This window comes from Ruditapes philippinarum, unplaced genomic scaffold (assembly GCF_026571515.1).
Source record: "Ruditapes philippinarum isolate M1 unplaced genomic scaffold, ASM2657151v2 ctg2951_1_1_1_1, whole genome shotgun sequence".
NCBI lineage: Eukaryota > Metazoa > Mollusca > Bivalvia > Venerida > Veneridae > Ruditapes > Ruditapes philippinarum.
The window spans coordinates 63,818-81,299 of record NW_026860528.1 but is presented as its reverse complement, the minus strand read 5'-3'; the positions used below and the strand labels follow the sequence as shown (position 1 = coordinate 81,299).

Genomic DNA, 17,482 nt, shown 5'->3' with positions numbered 1-17,482 from the left:
TATTTTATTTCAATTTTCTTTTTACACAATCTTACTTTTTTCAAACGATTATTTTACTTATGTGACAAATGATTTTTTAACATCATTTTAATATAAATGATTAAGACACTATGGTACTGAAATCTGAATTGATCAGCTATTTTTCATTTCACTTTTTCAGTTTTGTTATGTACACAAGGGACTAAACCGGAACATTGCCACTTACAGCGTTCAGTATGACTTTGGATGTATGGGGTCCTTGGTAATAATTAAATACAAAATTAAATTCAATAAAAAAATGCCTTATGACAGCGTTCTATTTCATATTGAAATTAATGGACAAAACAGAGGTGGTAAATTCAAACTGTAATTGTAGGTTTTGGCACAAAGTTTATTTTTGATGTCGATAAAATTTATAAAAAATATTCGGGAAACAGCTTCGGTTAAAGGCATATTTAGTCACAGAAATGAATATCTTTTCCCATTCTTTATTAAGGGCAACATATTACGTTTATAACGTTTTAATAACGGTTTTATAGCATGTACATGATTTAAGATACTTATTACCCGAAGAAAGTAGTGCTGAATGTGAAATTGTCTGTTCTAAAGTAGAAAAATGCAAACAAAGAAGTATTTTGTCTTCCTTACAAAATGCTTAATCGATGTATTTTTACTAATTGCCATAGAATAGAAGCAAAAGATGGTTCAAGTAATTAACCATTGAGTAACTGTGTGGAAACTAAAAGAGGACACAAAGAATTAAAAGATTTTGAAAAATTAAAATAATAAAAAAAACATTTTTGGGGCATAATGTGGCTTTAAAATGAAAGACAAAAAAACGCGTATCAGTTCCCAATATATCACTTTCCCTAAAAGTCTTCTATTTAATTATAATATGTTCTTTCTTCAGCAATGTCGAGCATTGAAGAATGCGTTCCAATCTTCGTGTGTAGCTTGTTGTAATGACACTGACCTATGTAATTATGATGCCTGTGATCACTGGTCACGTATGTATCAGCTGTTGTCATTGTTGTTGTTGTTGTTTTGTCGCTTCTACAGAGAAGTGGTGACATATAGGGATCACTTCTCCGTTGTATTTCTATCCGTGATAAAACTTGTCCGGACTACTCCTACGAAAATATTGGTGCACTTTCATCCAAGCTTTACATGAATGATCAGTACTAAGTCTCGTATCATATCATCGGCACTTTTGGTTCAACGATTTTTGTCTGAGTTATGGCCCTTCAATGAATTTTATTTTTAATCTTGTCCGGTAATTTTTCTTATACCACTTACACAGGTTTCTATCTCAAAATTGAGCATCGGTAAAAAATATATGTGAACTTCCTCTGCTCCAGATGTGAGCTTTTACTCGATATGTGAAGAAGAAAAAAGGTCAAACACAGGAAAATTTTTCAGATTTAAAAACATTTATATAAAATTCAAAGCTTTTTTTTCAAGAAAATCGAAATGTGTTTCTACCCTCCTGGCCTTTTTTTTTCTTGACATATTGAGTGAAAGCTCACATTTGGAGCAGCGGAGATTCACATATATGTTTTACCGATGCTCAATTTGGAGATCCATATGGGGTTCCACCCCCGTGACTAATGCAATTTCAATGAAACTTTACAGGATTGATTTGTAGCTTAAATACTTGCGCGCACATTACACGGGTTTTCCGGATAGATGATTTAGGGCTAAGTTATGTCCCTTCAATAAACAGGTGCTTTTTGTGTTGCCAGCTACACAGAATCTTGTCCGGACTACACCAGAAAGGACTGGTGATATTTAATCTAAACTTTACAAGAATGATCAGTACCAAATCTTGTTGTGAATATCGTCAGCATTTTCCGGTTTTATGTTGTTGTTGTTTTTTCAGTATTATGGCCAATATAATTATGTTCTTTTCTTTTCTTTTCAAAGCTTGTCCGGATCACTATTGTTATTTCAATGAAATATTTCAATAAAAACATGACCGATCTGCAGCTCATTTACTTGCACATATTATTATGATTTGTTCGGTAGACTGATTTTGGCCTGAGTTATGGTCCTTTTAAAAACGCGTTTTGGCCTGTTAATGATTTTGTGTCTCCTGCTACACGCAATAGGCTATCATGAGGCGACAACATGTGATCACATGTGACACTGATTGCTCTTGTTATTATGTAATCGTGACATTCTATATACGTGGCTTATAGTTCCGTTACCATTATAAATCATCTGTATATCTTCAACAAAACAGTTTCACTGTCTAACCATACATGCTCTAACAGTATACAGTTATTTCATATGTGATTTGGGAACAGTCAAACTGTTGGCCCGAGGTGGAGGGAGTAGTGTTTTGAATTATTGTCCAAGGCCGTAGGCCGAGGGCAATAGTTCAAAACACTATAGCCCCACACCGAGGGACAACTGTTTGACTGTTCCCAAATCACGCATGAAATAACTGTTTTATTACCTGATCAACTACTGTTTTAACAGTACTTACAGAAGAAAAAAAGAAAGAAGAAAATAGTTTTGCACATAATATTTTGTTAATAATTAAACTTAATATTTTAACTAAGTCACGTCACGTCTGGTTTATGACCAAGATCGATGTACGCTTCAAGTGGGAATCCTCTGTAACGTCAATGACGTCAGTGCACGCGAGGGAAACCGTCGAAACTATTGACCGGTCAACAGTTCGCGAACGTTGACGTTTTTAGAATTTCAGAAAACAGTAAATAATAACAAATTACAGTTATATAAGGTATCAGGTAATAAAAACATTTATTCAGAAATGTGAGATGGACGCCCCACGTATTACATTATGTTTCATTAAGTATATAGAGGATATTTAATTAGCGCAGTTTCATTGTTTAATTTATTGAAAATGTTGAATAAAAAAGAAACGAAGTTAGGTTACGTCGATTTCATTTGATGAAGCTGGGAAACGGCGTTTAGATAACGTAAAACTACGAAAAATAAATAGACATGTTGATTTTACCTCTTTAGTTAAAATGAGACCGCCTCCGTGGTCGAGGGGTTAGAGTCGATGACTTCTAATCCAGTTACCTCCCTGGCGTTGGTTCGATCCCCTGGAGATGCTTTGGTAGTTTAGCACGGAGGAAGGTAGTCTAGTACATTGTACTGGTGTAACTCTCCAGGAACGATGGTAAGGAAACTACCCGCCTATATGACTGAAATACTATTGGGAAAAGGCGTAAAATGAAACAAACAAACAGTTAAAATGACGTTCCATTTTTAAACGTCATGTCTTGTCGTTTTACGGAGTCGGTAAAGCGGCTTCATCTGAATATATTAAACATATTGAATGCCTGCAGAAACTACTAGGGGTGCACATAAACTCGTAACATCAGCGGCGACAAGAACGACGGTGCCGACACTTGCCGTACAGATAAATGGACCTGATAAAGATCACTTCTGGAAGGAAACACAGATTGCTTGTGTCACAAACCCTGCTGCTGATTCATATAGGTGGAAATTCAACGGGGTAAATAAAATAAAGCACCATGTGTAATGACTTTGTGTAGTAAAACAATTGTTCTAACAGGTTTTGGATATACAAGTATTAAAGTCTTCCAGTTTAAACTGCATTTAATGCGTAATTTATAAATAAAAACTCCATAGACCGTAAGACATTTAATTACTGACTATGTATTTCTGTACGACTGTTAGATCTATGAAACTCGAGCTACTTTTAACTGACACAGAGTGGCGGCATGGCCGAGTGGTTAATGCGTCGAACTAGTAATCTAAGGATTGTTGTCCGAGTGGGTTCAAACCGTGTGGGGCACGCCGTTGTTTCCTTAAGCAAGAAACTAGACATTCATTGCTTAATACTGGTGTTCAAGAAACGGATTCGAGAGTGTTTCAATAAGCTTATAACACAATCGACCTAAAATAAATTTGTATAAATTAAAACTAAATTAACTTACGCAGGTTTATTTTTTTCTCGTGCAGACATTTTCTATGCCGATGGGTGTTACCGAGCAGCTTATATCTGGACAAACGGGAGGAGGGTCTGGTTTAGATATTCTACATATTAAAAACTTGACAGAGTCAACATTTGGAACGTACACATGTGCGGCAACACTCAACGGATATACAGCAGAACAATCTCATTTTATCGGAATACTTGCAGGTACTGTTACAATAAAATAAAACAACAAAATCCTCACATAACGGTGAACCCGTATACAGTTGGATAAAACCAAATTATTATCAGTACATTTTAACATAATACCAAGAATCTATCATTTCTATAAATATAATTATATACAAAATGTATATAATTCGTTTTAAGCAAGTACGTATTAAGCGATATGATTTATTACAAAATAAAGAAGGAATCGGCCGGTGACTTCAGATTTAATTCGCTATAAACGATAATTCGTTATAAGCGAGTGCGTTATAAGTGGATTCAACTGTATACAAGTCAAAGATCAATAGTATTCTGCAAAATCAAATGGGTATTCAGATTATAACGTTACCCAAAATAAAACCATCACAATTTTAATATCTCAGACATACTTGTAAATACTGTCTTTTTCTAATAATCATCTCCTTGTTTTCCAAGTAGTCTACGACATAATCGATATTCAAATGATAGTAAAGATATTTTTGGTACATTTTATACATCAGAGAAGCCCACTGTGAACATCTTAAAACCACCAGTAGCTTCAAGTTTTTCTTTACAATGTCAAGTAACTGGATATCCTGCTCCACATATACAATGGGACTTTGTTCCGAAATCGGTAGGTTTGAAATATTATATATATTCTAAGTTAAAAAATATTTTTATGTCTATTTTCATTGATTCTTACCAAATATTTTTTTTTAATTTGAAAATACCATGTTACTCTACAACATATTGTTAGTATTACTAATCATGATCATTTGAACAAGAATTGAACACGAATTGGAAAGAAAATAAATATATAAATGAGCCGCGTCACGACAAAGCCAACATAGTGCGTTTGCGATCAGCATGGATCCAGACCAGCCTGCGCCTCCGCGCAGTCTAATCAGGATCCATGCTGTTCGCTATCAGTTTCTCTACTGCTTATACGGTTTGTAAGCGAACAGCATGGATCCTGATCAGACTGCGCGGATGCGCAGGCTGGTCTGGATCCATGCTGGTCGCAAACGCACTATGTTGGTTTTGTCATGGCGCGGCTCATATAATTCATTATAGTAAGTAGATTTTCACTGAGGTATTTCGACATGATGTAAATCATACTATTTTTCTAAGATTTATTTATCATTGGAGTTAAGTCTAGATCAGTAACGTGTGTGCAAAATTTCAGGTAATTCTCTCTACCCGTTTTTCCAGAACGATCATTTTTATTGTGCAAATTACCCCAAAACGCTTTTTACTCAGACCCGACTAAGATCCACACGCACGCATGCACACGCGCACGCACACATAAATAATTTTCGATTTAATTCTACTAAGTATATATATATATATATATATATGTCTTAATTACCTCTTGCAGATTGTTTTCAATTTGAAATGGTCCATTTGATCTTTGTATAATTTTCAAATTTCATAATTATAATTATGTACCTCAGTGAAGTTTTTTTTTTAATTCAGTTGCTTCATTATAGACAAACATTTTTGAGCATTGAATAAGTAGTGTGCACTTAACAGTACCGTCCATCAACATGCTCAATCAAACCAAGGCCCCAACATTTTCAATTTGGCCGTTTTGGACTTTCTTTAGTGATTCCATTTCTCTCCCATTTAAATAATCATGCATTTATTATGATAAAATTTGTAATTTTTGTTTAGCCTAGAAGCCATGGTATCCCTCCGGGTGTCCAGTTTCGAGAAGAGGCCTATAAATCGACACTGGTTGTGTCGCATTACAACCCTGTAGACCATGATGGCAGCTGGTATTGTAAGGCAGCCAACACAGCAGGAAGCACGGTGTCTGAAGTACACATTCCCTAGGTGTGATTGATTATGTTCTTAGTCTTGCAATCACCAGTAATTTTGAATATTAATAACTTACTAGTCTTGGACCTGTGTTATTCCTAAATTTCTGGTACGGGTATTACCACATATATTTTACGAGGCCGGGGCCTTATTACTGCACTGGTTATCAACTCCTTTCTTACCAGACTGCAATAACAGGAGATCGGTGATAACTTACAACTCCGAGACGTTATCACGATATACCGATGACCTTCTTGTACGAGATGTAACCGCTGGAACGGTGATACACTCCTACCTAATTAGTCCATGTCATAACCTCTGAACCAGTGATCCTTCTCTAAAAGACCCATTATGCCTTAGAAATGTTTTTTTGTTTTATTTCACATAACATTTTTTTTTAATTTTGGTGTACTTTTATAATATCCAAAAAGTTACTCATTGACCAATTACTTGAACCATTTTTTTATTTGTTGCTTATTGGCAGCAACTTCACTTATAGTTAATAAGAACTTTTTATGTAAGTCAAAATACTACTTTGTTTACATTTTGCTACTTTTATGAAAAATTATGTCAAATTTATTGTACTTTCTTCGGGGTAACAAGCATCAAACATTCTCTAAAGCCTTTATTTAAACATTATAAAATTCATGTTTGCCCTTTCTTAAGACGTAAAACTTAATTTATTTCTGAGGCATTTTGGGCCTTTTACTTACTCGTCCCAGTCGTCACCAATGGACCGGTGATACACTACAATCTTATTATTCTGGGGCGTCATATCAGAGTTTTTACAGGGGAAGCTTGTTTCGCTTCCCCTTATTAAAAATAATACTTATGTTAACTCTATACTAGATCATTTATTTAAACAACATTTTACTGAAATCCTTTCTAATTTCTAGGTTTATTTTTCATTTTTTGTGTAGGGTATAATTTTCTTTTTAAGTTTTAGGTTGGTTTTATTTCTGATTATCAGGGTTAGCCTTAAATTAGATTATAGATCTTGTTTCATTTATAGTTTGAAATTATATTCTCAATTAACTGTTTATTCCTAATTTTTCAGGTAGATTTCATACTTCCTCTCCTGGACTTTCTTTTATTTTTGTTGTAAAGTTACGGTACTGTAAACATTTGAAAATAAAATTGTAAACTAAAATAGTCAGTTGATTATTTGAGAAGGTCATTAGACCTCTTAAGTGTTGATCATAATTGCTGGCGGCATCAAATTTTACGTATTAGGTAATAAAAAGAGCATCGAAACACGGGGCTTTCTGATTTGTACGAGGGGGCGTAGCCCCCGAGTATTAATCAGATTGCCGAGTGTTTTGATGTGCTTTCTTTTTTGTATCATAGTCAAACATAAAAACACGTTTCCTGTTGTCACAATATGAAACCCCAGAGAAAAGTAACCAATGAACGAGCATCTAAATATGATATTTCTATCGCTTTCCCTTTTTCTGCCGTCACAATAAGTAAACCCCAGCAAAAGAGCCAATCAATGGGCAGAACTAGTCTACAAACATTGTTATGCGAATGCTCCGGTTCAAAAATACGACATTACTTAAACGAAAAATTAATACAGTGTACAGGAAAAAGAAAAATCGGTAAGTATCAATTTGACAAATTGAGGCAAAACAGTCTAGTGGTCAAAAACTAAATGTGGACGGACGATCAACTATCCGAAAAGCTCATTCTGAACCAACTCAGTGGGCTATTAAGCGTTCTATATTGATGAATGATTCTGTATGTTCTCTTCTGTGTTGGGACTGCAAAGCACACAGAGACAGCCAAATAATAAATAAAGAATCACAAAGATAGGAGTTACGTTTTCACTTCAACAACGGTATTTCAAATCTGCCGTGCGCATGCCTGGCGGTAAATTATGAGCGAAAATTTGAAGACAACAACTGTATTTCAAATCTGCTGTGCGCATGCCTGGCGATAAATTATGAGCGTAAATTTGAAGCCTGTCACCATAGTTTAGTTACTATAGTTAGTGTATGATATATGAGGAATGATATCAGGATATTGGGTAAATACGAGATGAAGAGTGGATGGACAAGGAAGAATATATTTATAAGAAATGCACTATATGCCATATAGGATATAATTATGGTAAGGTATATATATATATAGTGACAAATGACCCTGTGACATAAGAATCACAGATATTTGGCGATGCAGTAAGGCATACAATGTGCTTTGAAGCATACGAAATTGAACTGAATGTTATCAATCAGTCAATTGCGTGTTACTTTTATGCATAACTGTTTTAAATTGTAATCGAAACAAATGCTCAACAGTTTGCACGTTTGTCTAATATAATATTCAGGTACCGGTACGTACGGTGCACGCACAATCGCATCCTCTCGGCCCTTTCCGTCAAATTCGGATAAAGTTATTATAAATAATAGCCGGCCCACGGTGATAGCTCCATGGAATGCAGTCAAGCTCACACAACCCGCGGTGACAGGCCTTATAAAGGATTCTTATCGTAAGTAGACCCGCGGTTATAGTCTCAGGGAATGCAGTAAAGATCACACAACCCACGTTGATGAGACCTTAAGAGGGTTCATATCGCAAGGAAACCCGCTGTTATAGACTCATCTAATGCAACCCACGGTGATAAGTCTTTTAGAGGGTTCCTATCGAAATTTAACAAACACTTAACCCAAGGTGATGGGCCTTTTAGAAGGTTCATATCGCAAGGTTACCCACGCTGATAGTTTTAAGGAATGCAGTAAAGCTCATATAATCTACGGTGATCGACCTTGTAAAGCGTTCTTATCGCAAGTTGACCAATGGTGATAGATTCAAGGAAAGCAGTCAAGCTCACACAACCCACGCTGATATGCATTACAGAGGGTTCATATCGCAAGGAAACCCATGACGGTAGCTTCAATGAATGCAGTAAACCCCCGTTAAATGCCTTTAATAGAGTATATCTCAACTTAACCAATGGTGTTAGCGTCAGGAATTAAAGAAAATCCACGGCGATAGGCTTTGCAAAGGGTTCTTATCGCAAATTAATTAAGGTGAGTGCCTGAGGAAATGAAGAAATAAAGTAAAGCTTACACCAACCACAGTGATAGACATTTTAGAGGGTTCATATTGCAAGGAAACCCATGGTGGTAGCTTCAAGGAATGCAGTTAAGCTCATATAACCCCCGTTTAAAAGCCTTTAATAAAGTATATCTTAAATTAACCCATGGTGTTAGCGTCAGGGAATAAAGAAAAACTTACACAACCCACGGTGATAGGCTTTTCAAAGGGTTCTTATCGCAAATTAATCAAGGTGATTGCCTCAGGAAATGAAGAGTAAAGCTCACACAAGCCACGTTAAAAGGATAACTAGAGGGTTCTATCGCAAGTGAACCCACAGTTATAGCTTCAGGGAATGCAGTAAACACACACCACAGTCCTCTGTGATAGGCCTTTTAGAGGGTTCCTATCGCAATTAAACTAACGGTAATGGTCTCAGGAAATGCAGTAAATCTGACTCAACCCGCCTTTAAGAGGGTACCTATCGCAAGTTAACCCACAAATATCTAACCGCCCCGTGGTCGAGGGGTTAAAGTCGATGACTTCTAATCCAGTTCCCTCTCTGGCATGGTTTCGATCCGCGATAGATGCTTTGGTAGTTTAGCGCGGAGGAAGGTAGTCTAGTACTGGTGTCACTCTCCAGGAACGATGGTTAGGAAACTACCCGCCTATATGACTGGAATACCGTTGGGAAAAGGCGTAAATTGAAACAAACAAACAAACAAACAATAGAGGGTTCATATCGCAAGGCTACTCACGCTGAGAACTTCAAAAAAATGAAGTACTGCTCATATCAACGATGAAAGGCCTTTTAGAGCGTCTTTATCGCAAGCCTACAAACGGTTATAGGTTCAGAAAATTCTTAAACGTTCAAACAAACCCCGTTGATAAGCATTTAAAGGGTTTTATTGCAAGTTTTCCAACGTTTAAAGCCTCAAGGAATGTAGTAAAGCTCAAACAACCCAGGTGATAGGCCTTTTTAAGGGTTCTATCTCAAGTTAACCCATGGTAATAGCGTCAGGGAATAAAGAAACACTCATACACGGTCTTTAAAAGGTTTCTTATCGCAATAAAACCAACGACTAGTCTCACAGAATGCAGTAAATCTCACACAGCCCTCGTTGATAGGCAATTTAGAAGGTTCCTATTGCAAGTTAACCCACGGTTATAGCCTTAGGGAATGCAGTTTACACACACAACCTACGGTTCTTATCGCAAGTAAACCGAAGATAATAGCCTCAGAGAATGCAGTGAAACTCACAAAACCAAGGTGATTGGACTTTTAGAGGGTTCATATCGCAAAGTTACCCAAGCAGATTGCTTCAAGGAATGCAGTCAAGCTCATTTAAACCACGGCGATTTTAGAGCGTCTTATCGGATGTTGATCCGCGGTAATAGCTTCAGGGAATGCAATAAAGCTCAAACAACCCCTGTGATAGGCTTTTTTAAAAGGATCTTGTCGCAAGTTGACCCACACATAGCCTCAAGGGAATGCAGTAAAGCTCACAATACCCTCGGTGATAGGTCTTTTAGAGGGTTCATGTCGCACGGAAACCCACGCTGATAGCTTCAAGGAATGCAGTTAAGCTATTACAACCCACGGTGATAGGCCTTTTAGAGCGTGCCTTTCGCAAGATGACCCAAGGTGATAGCTTCAGGGAATGCAGTCAAGCCCAAACAACCCACGATAATAGGCGTTTTAAAATGTTCTTATCGCAAGTTGACCCATTGTGTCAGCGTCAGGGAATAAAGAAAAACTCAAACAACCCACGGTCATAGGTCTTTTAGAGGGTTCTTATTTCTATTAAACCAACTGTTATAGTCTCCAGGAATGCAGTAAACACACACAACCCAAGGTTTTTGGCCTTTTAGAGGATTTTTATCGGAATTAAACAAACGGTTATGGTCTCAGGAAATGCAGAAATTCTTACACAACCATCGCTGATAGGCCTATTAGAGGGTTCATATCGTAATTAAACCGTCAGTTATAGCCTCAGTGAATGCAGTAAAGCTCACATAAACCACGGTGAAAACCCTTTAAGAGGGTTCTTATCGCAAGTAAACCAACGGTGATAGCATCAGGATATACAGTTTACTCACACAACCCACGTTGGTAGGCTTTTAGAGCGTTCTGATAGCAAGTTGACCCAAGGTGATAGCTTCAGGGAATGCAGTAAATGTCAAATAAACCCTGGTTATAGGCCCTATAAAGAGTTCTTATCACACGTTGACTCACGTTGATAGCCTCAGGAATGCAGTGAAGCTGAAACAACCCCGGCTATAGGCCTTTAAAAGGGTTCTATCTCAAGTTAACCTATGGTGATAGCGTCAGGGAATAAAGAGAATGTCATACAACCCACATTGATAGGACTTTTAGATGGTTCCTATTGCAAGTTTTCCCATGGTTAAAGCCTCAAGGAATGCAGTAAAACACACAACTGACGTTGATAGGCATTTTAGAGGGTTCTTATCGCAATTAGAACAACGGTTGTAGTCTCAGGGAATGAAGTAAAGTCACATAAACCGGGTTGATAAAATATGAGGGTCTTTAAACTTTTCTTAAGTTAGCCAACAGTGATAAGCTTTTAAAATGGTTTTTATCGAACGTTAACCCAGTGATAGTGTCATAGAGTGCATCAAAGCTCACACAACCCACTATGATTGGCCTTTTATTGGATTTTTATCGCAAGGTTACCCACGCTGATAGCCTCAAGGAATGAAGTAAAGCTCACACAACCCACGGTGATAGGCCTTTTAGAGCGTTCTTATTGCAAGCTAACAAGTGGTGATAGCCTTAGAGAATGCATAAATGCTAACACAACCCCCGGTGATAGGCCATTTAACGGGTTCTTACTGCAGTTAACCCACCGTCTAAAAGCAATAACAATCGGTGTTTCTATATTAGGATGTTATATGACAAGTTTGATAACAATAATTCATTCTCAACTCTCAAACCACGAAGAAGACTTACAAGCTGACTCCACTTTACCCTTCAAACCTTGTTTGTGGGGGTATTATTATGTAATTCACACCGTTTACTTATCAACGAAGAAACTGTACTTTATGTAAGACATACAATAGAATCGAAAACAATGATTCAACTTGTTTTGTTAAGTTAAACACTAGATCATCAGTCAAATGAGATATACAGCATGCAGCTCGCATGCAAAGGAAAAATGGTGTACATGTTTTCTAAACGTAAGTGCCAGTAGCTTTGTTATGTACATATTTGTGGGGAAATATCATTATCTGTAAAAATTAACAAATGAAGGTACACAGTCATCTGCATTTGATTCTAGAAGGACGGAATACATTTAAAAAGTGTTTTTTTACAAACAATAATAAAAAAATGATAACTTGAACAAGTCAGCTGACGTATCCTTTCTTTTAGATGAAGAACGGCGAACAGGCACATTGATAAAATATAAATACCCCGATTATATTATGCAATATAGAAGATGTATTGAAATAGAGTTAATCTCGAACCCTTTGGTTAGACTTAATGTAAAAGAATTACTATCTTTATACATGTACAAATGTAATTAATTATCAACATCTATAAAAAACGTCAAATGAAGGTTTTTATTCAACTTTTATTATTAACAGTATAACATATCTGCAAAGAAAACAGACTTTTTAAGTCGAGCATGTTTCCCCGGTCCACCATGTTTTTCAGTCTGTATAAATAAAATAAAAAAAGTAAATTTTACAAAGTACAAGCAACAGACAAAATGGTTCATATACTTTATATATTATTTGTACATATTTTACCACGCATACATAACCAGTATAAAAGAATTGAAGTGACATTATGCCCATCAAAGAAGAAATGGTATGGGTAATGGTAAAATTAAAATAACATTAAATTTTGTCAAACTTGATTTCAATTTCACTAAATGTAGGACGCTGATATAATGTTGTCAAGGACGACGTTTTAATGTTCTCATTGACGTTAATTTAATGTAGGCAAGGGCGCTGATTTCATGTTGTCAATGATAACAATTTTAATAAAGTCAAGAACACTGACTTATTTTTGCAAAGGATAATGATTTTATTGCATCAAAGACGCTGCTTTAATGTTGTCAAGAACGATGTTTTAATGTTGTCAAAGACGCTGATTTAATACAGTCAAGGATGATGATTTAATGAAGTCAATGACGCTGATTATATATAGTCAATGACGCTGATTTAATGTCATCAAGGAAGCTGATTTAATGTTATCAACGTAGCTGATTTAAATCTGTGGAAACAAAATGACCCCTCGTAAACATTAATCACAACCAAATTACAAGAGAATTGCAGACTCGGTTTGATTGAGTCTGTACATGAGTGATAATGAATATGTGCTACAAGGACGTCACGGACGCTAATTTGATTTCATCAAGTGCGCTGATTTAAGGTCGTCAATACTGATGTTTTAATGTCGTCAAGGACGATGCTTTATTGTCGTCAAGGACGCTGATTTAATTTCGTCAAGGACGCTGATTTAATGTCATCAATGATGATGATTTAATGTCGTCAAGGACGATGATTTATTGTCGTCAAGAACGCTGATTTAATGTCATCAAGGACGATGATTTAATGTCGTCAAGGACGCTGATTTAATGTCATCAAGGAATTGATTTAATGTTATCAATGACGCTGATTTAATGTCGTCAAGGACGCTGATTTAATGTCGTCAAGGGCGCTGATCTAATAAAATTAAGGAAGCTGATTTAATATTGTCAAGGGCGCTAATTTAATGTCGTCAAGGACGCTGATTTTATGTTATCAAGGACGCTGATTTAATATTGTCAAGGACGCTGAAATAATGTCATCAAGGAATTGATTTCATGTTATCAATGACGCTGATTTAATGTCGTCAAGGACGCTGATTTTATGTTATCAAGGACGCTGATTTAATATTGTCAAGGACGCTGATTTATTGTAGTCAATGATGATGATTTATTGTCGTCATGGATGCTGATTTAATGTCATCAAGGAAGTTGATTTAATGTTGTAAATAATGAATATGTCAAATATTTGTCAGTAGAAGAGCTTACATTAATGTTAAGAAAAAATGCAGTTTACTAGGAAAAGAAGGTAGATTTAGAACAGAAGAAACATATCTTGATCTACATTATTGTTTCAAAACTATTTTATGTTATTAGTTTTCGTTGTACCTTTAAGATTAAGGAGTTGTTGAAGTCTGATTAACTCCAAGTAGAACCGCCATGTTTGTGTTCTTCCAAATAACTGTCCCTCCTGCATTGGTTATAACGCCACTGCTCAATCCACTCTTACAAACACTTGATACCTTTATAACAACAATATTTCTTAAAGTATCATGCCTCCAGATAAGCCAAAATATTTCAAGAAAATCAAACTTGATAACAACGTTCTCAGATTAAAAGAAAATTAAAAAGATTTCAAGATTCAAAATTGTTGCATATTTTGACCTCTTTTTGATAATTTACCTGTATTGGTTTGGTTTAAAGTCTGGCCACTTTAATTAACAAAAATATTCTAACAAGGGCTTATCGTAGCAAAATCAGAATATGATAAACCCTTTTGATAAAACAAGATGGCCATGAAAGGCCTGGATCGCTCACCAGAAACAACTGTTTTTCAGTGTTTTAAAAAAATTTTCAAATGAACTTGCTGAATACTAGTAGCTTTAGTGGCCCCTAAAAGGGTCCAATCAAATTTATATGAGCAAATTTGATAAAAGACTACCTAAATTGCTACAGAACAAGTTAGGTGATCATCCGTCAATGAGTTCAGAAGAAGAGAATATTTAAAATGTTTTTTTTTCTATTTCTAGCTCTGTTGACCCATAAAAAGCGGCCAATTGAAATGATGTGAGCAAATTTAAGTGTGACTGTCACAAGGATGCTACGGACCAAATTTGAAGTTAATCTGCCCAGCGGTTTAAGAGAAGAAGAAGAAGAATGTTGACACATGATTCAGGACACCAGAGCATCGCCCATTGATACTGCCTTCGAGTTCGGTGAGCTAAAATCAAAGCATTTCTTTGGCATAATGTGTCTTTAAAAAGAATGATTTGTTGATGAACAATCATTAAAATGAATGTAATCATCATTATCTGTTGTTATGACCTACCTAACTAAAAATAGATGTATACAAAAATGTTAACAAAGCCTATGTATATCGTTAGTTATATTTCAGATGGAAAAAGAAAAACATAATAATTGCCATACCTTACTATACTGTACTGGACCTCCGCTAACACTAGCTGGGCTTGAGGCACAATTAGCTGGGCAGTTAACTCTAAAATAAAAGTACAAAAAATGGTTCATCTGTTAATGTGTTATCAAATAGGTTTGATTATTTTTGAAGTCTGCATAAAAACTAAAATTGTGAGTTGAATGGTTCTGTGTGTTGACATAAAATTGTGTGTTTACAAAGAATGTGCACTTAGAAAGTATGTGTGTTAAGAAAGTCTGTGTGTTAACCAATACTATGTATAATTGGCCAATTCTGTATTAACTAATTGTAAAATGACCATGTTTGTCTGCTGAAAGTGTGAGTTTTAAATATTGAGTTTGTCTTGTTTAATTTTTCTTTGAAATTGCCACTGATTAGTAATATATATATATTCAAATGTATAATATTTTAACCTGCAATACCTTAGTTGATTTTCCAATCATAGATAAATAAGAAATTTCCCTGAGTATATAAAATATATATCAAGGTTGATATTGTCTTCAACTAGAAATGTGTGCATAGGACACGGATGCCCCCACACACCACTGTTCTGTCAATCTTATGACTCTAGGTCAAATATTTTTTGGACTACATGTGCCACAAGTTGAAAACTTTAAATCAACAAAGGGCCATAATTCTGTTAAATTTGGTTGCAGCAAAAATTCCTTCCTCTACTGCCATCTACACATTTAGGTTTTTCATCCCTGGATGATCCGGTTTTAGAGGAGTTGCGTTCACAAGATTTCGGGACGTACGGACGGACAGACGTACGGACGGACACTCGTACGGACAGACGGACAGACGGATGGAAAAGTGCTACGCTATATGCTCCCACCTTGTGGGGGGCATAAAAATAGCATATAGCTATGTCTAACATAAAATGTGTCAGAAAGCAGTTATTTAGATCTATTTATCCTCTATCAACAAACAGTGAATCAATTTATTAATTTGTTTGCCCTCAGATTTGATATGACCATAAGTGAATACATGATACATGTGATGACTTTACTTACCCGCATATTTCTGATGAACAAACAGTGAAGGCATCGAAACACTTCACATCACCAGCATTTGAATAAACTTGAAATAAACAATATAACAATATTATATCAAAATAACACTTCTCTTGGAGTCGTGGTGGTATATAACAGCACAAGGGTTACTAAATATGCACTATCACCTTCAGAGACAGTCATGTGTTATTTTTTTATCATACCGAACCAACATTTTAATGTTATTTTTCACCGATGTTATTAGTTCGAAAGCCATTCATCATTGACTACAACAAAGAGAGAGAACTAGAACATTACATTTTCAAAATATTATTTACTGTGCGAGTGGGTAATATTCATTTAGAGGAAGATAGATTAAAAATAAAACACCAAGTGACATCACATTAGGATATATAATAAAAAGTTTATGTGAGCTATATAATAATGACAATAATTGTTATCCTACAACAACTCATCAATTTATATTAAGATCTTCATATTTCATTATATCAGTTTTTAATGTACTGTCCTTACACTGTCATCATTTACACAAGTGCCTCATAGCGAGCTCGAGGATCTGGCCAAAAGGGCCTGTTCGCAAAGTGAGCTTGACGGTAACGCGAGTACCTGCTAGATAGTGATGGTTTTTGAAAACTTTGTCGGAAGTACTGAATTGACACATCGCAACTTTTCGAATAAGATTTTGATTTAAGATAACGATAAGAGCCGAGTATTCTGATTGAAAACGGATGCATAGATTCATATCCTGCGCACTTTTATTATAGGAACCATAATAGGACAGGGAACCAGAATAAACGGAAGCAGTGTTTATAATAACGAATAACAGTTTTAAAACGGAAAATGTAGAATAAGAATGAACGATTATTTTTTACTATTTCATGGTAAAAGTAAATTTAGCTCGCTTTGAGGCTTTGTATTTTTCATATTATAATTTCAAGGTACATACTTGTAAATCACACACCAAACATTAGAATAATACTGTATAATAACGACTATATAATAGTTTATAAACCACTAAAAATGACCATAAACAATGTACGAAACACATACTAATAACTTTAGACTTTATTCCATTTAATGGTTACAAACACGTACACTACTCTAGGTGGTGACTGAAATTGTTTATACCAAATAATTTGGAATTATGAGTAACACGGTGATGTTACTTTAAAAGCGAAAGTATACAGTCAAAGAATTGAGCAAATTGTCTCCACAAAGGCATATGCGAAATTAAAAGTATATGTATATGGCACAGTGGAACTTTTGGAAATGATTTCAAAAAAACTTTTATGAAGAAAAGAGG

General features: G+C 35.6%; 2 protein-coding genes across 3 annotated transcripts in view; one reads left to right on the top strand and one right to left on the bottom strand.

The window, feature by feature from the left end:
• LOC132760472 (MAM domain-containing glycosylphosphatidylinositol anchor protein 2-like) overlaps positions 1-7,084 on the top strand; it is a 28,249-nt gene extending 21,165 nt beyond the window's left edge. The window contains exons 1-7 of one of the 2 annotated variants that reach the window (XM_060752446.1): positions 163-241; positions 890-986; positions 3,303-3,472; positions 3,943-4,123; positions 4,624-4,736; positions 5,777-5,938; positions 6,981-7,084. In XM_060752446.1, the coding sequence (XP_060608429.1) occupies positions 230-241; positions 890-986; positions 3,303-3,472; positions 3,943-4,123; positions 4,624-4,736; positions 5,777-5,938 (735 nt within the window). In that variant the 5' untranslated portion in view covers positions 163-229 and the 3' untranslated portion in view covers positions 6,981-7,084. Of the gene's footprint in view, positions 1-162; positions 242-889; positions 987-3,302; positions 3,473-3,942; positions 4,124-4,623; positions 4,737-5,776; positions 5,941-6,980 lie in introns of those variants that run through there. The other variant, XM_060752444.1, reaches the window with a different exon arrangement.
• Positions 7,085-12,532: 5,448 nt separating this feature from the next.
• LOC132760471 (hemicentin-1-like) overlaps positions 12,533-17,482 on the bottom strand; it is a 32,581-nt gene continuing 27,631 nt past the window's right edge. The window contains exons 18-21 of the mRNA XM_060752443.1: positions 16,180-16,246; positions 15,160-15,229; positions 14,122-14,255; positions 12,533-12,636 (exon numbers count right to left, since the gene is read on the bottom strand). Coding sequence (XP_060608426.1) covers positions 14,130-14,255; positions 15,160-15,229; positions 16,180-16,246 — 263 coding nt within the window. The 3' untranslated portion in view covers positions 12,533-12,636; positions 14,122-14,129. The remainder of the gene's footprint in view (positions 12,637-14,121; positions 14,256-15,159; positions 15,230-16,179; positions 16,247-17,482) is intronic.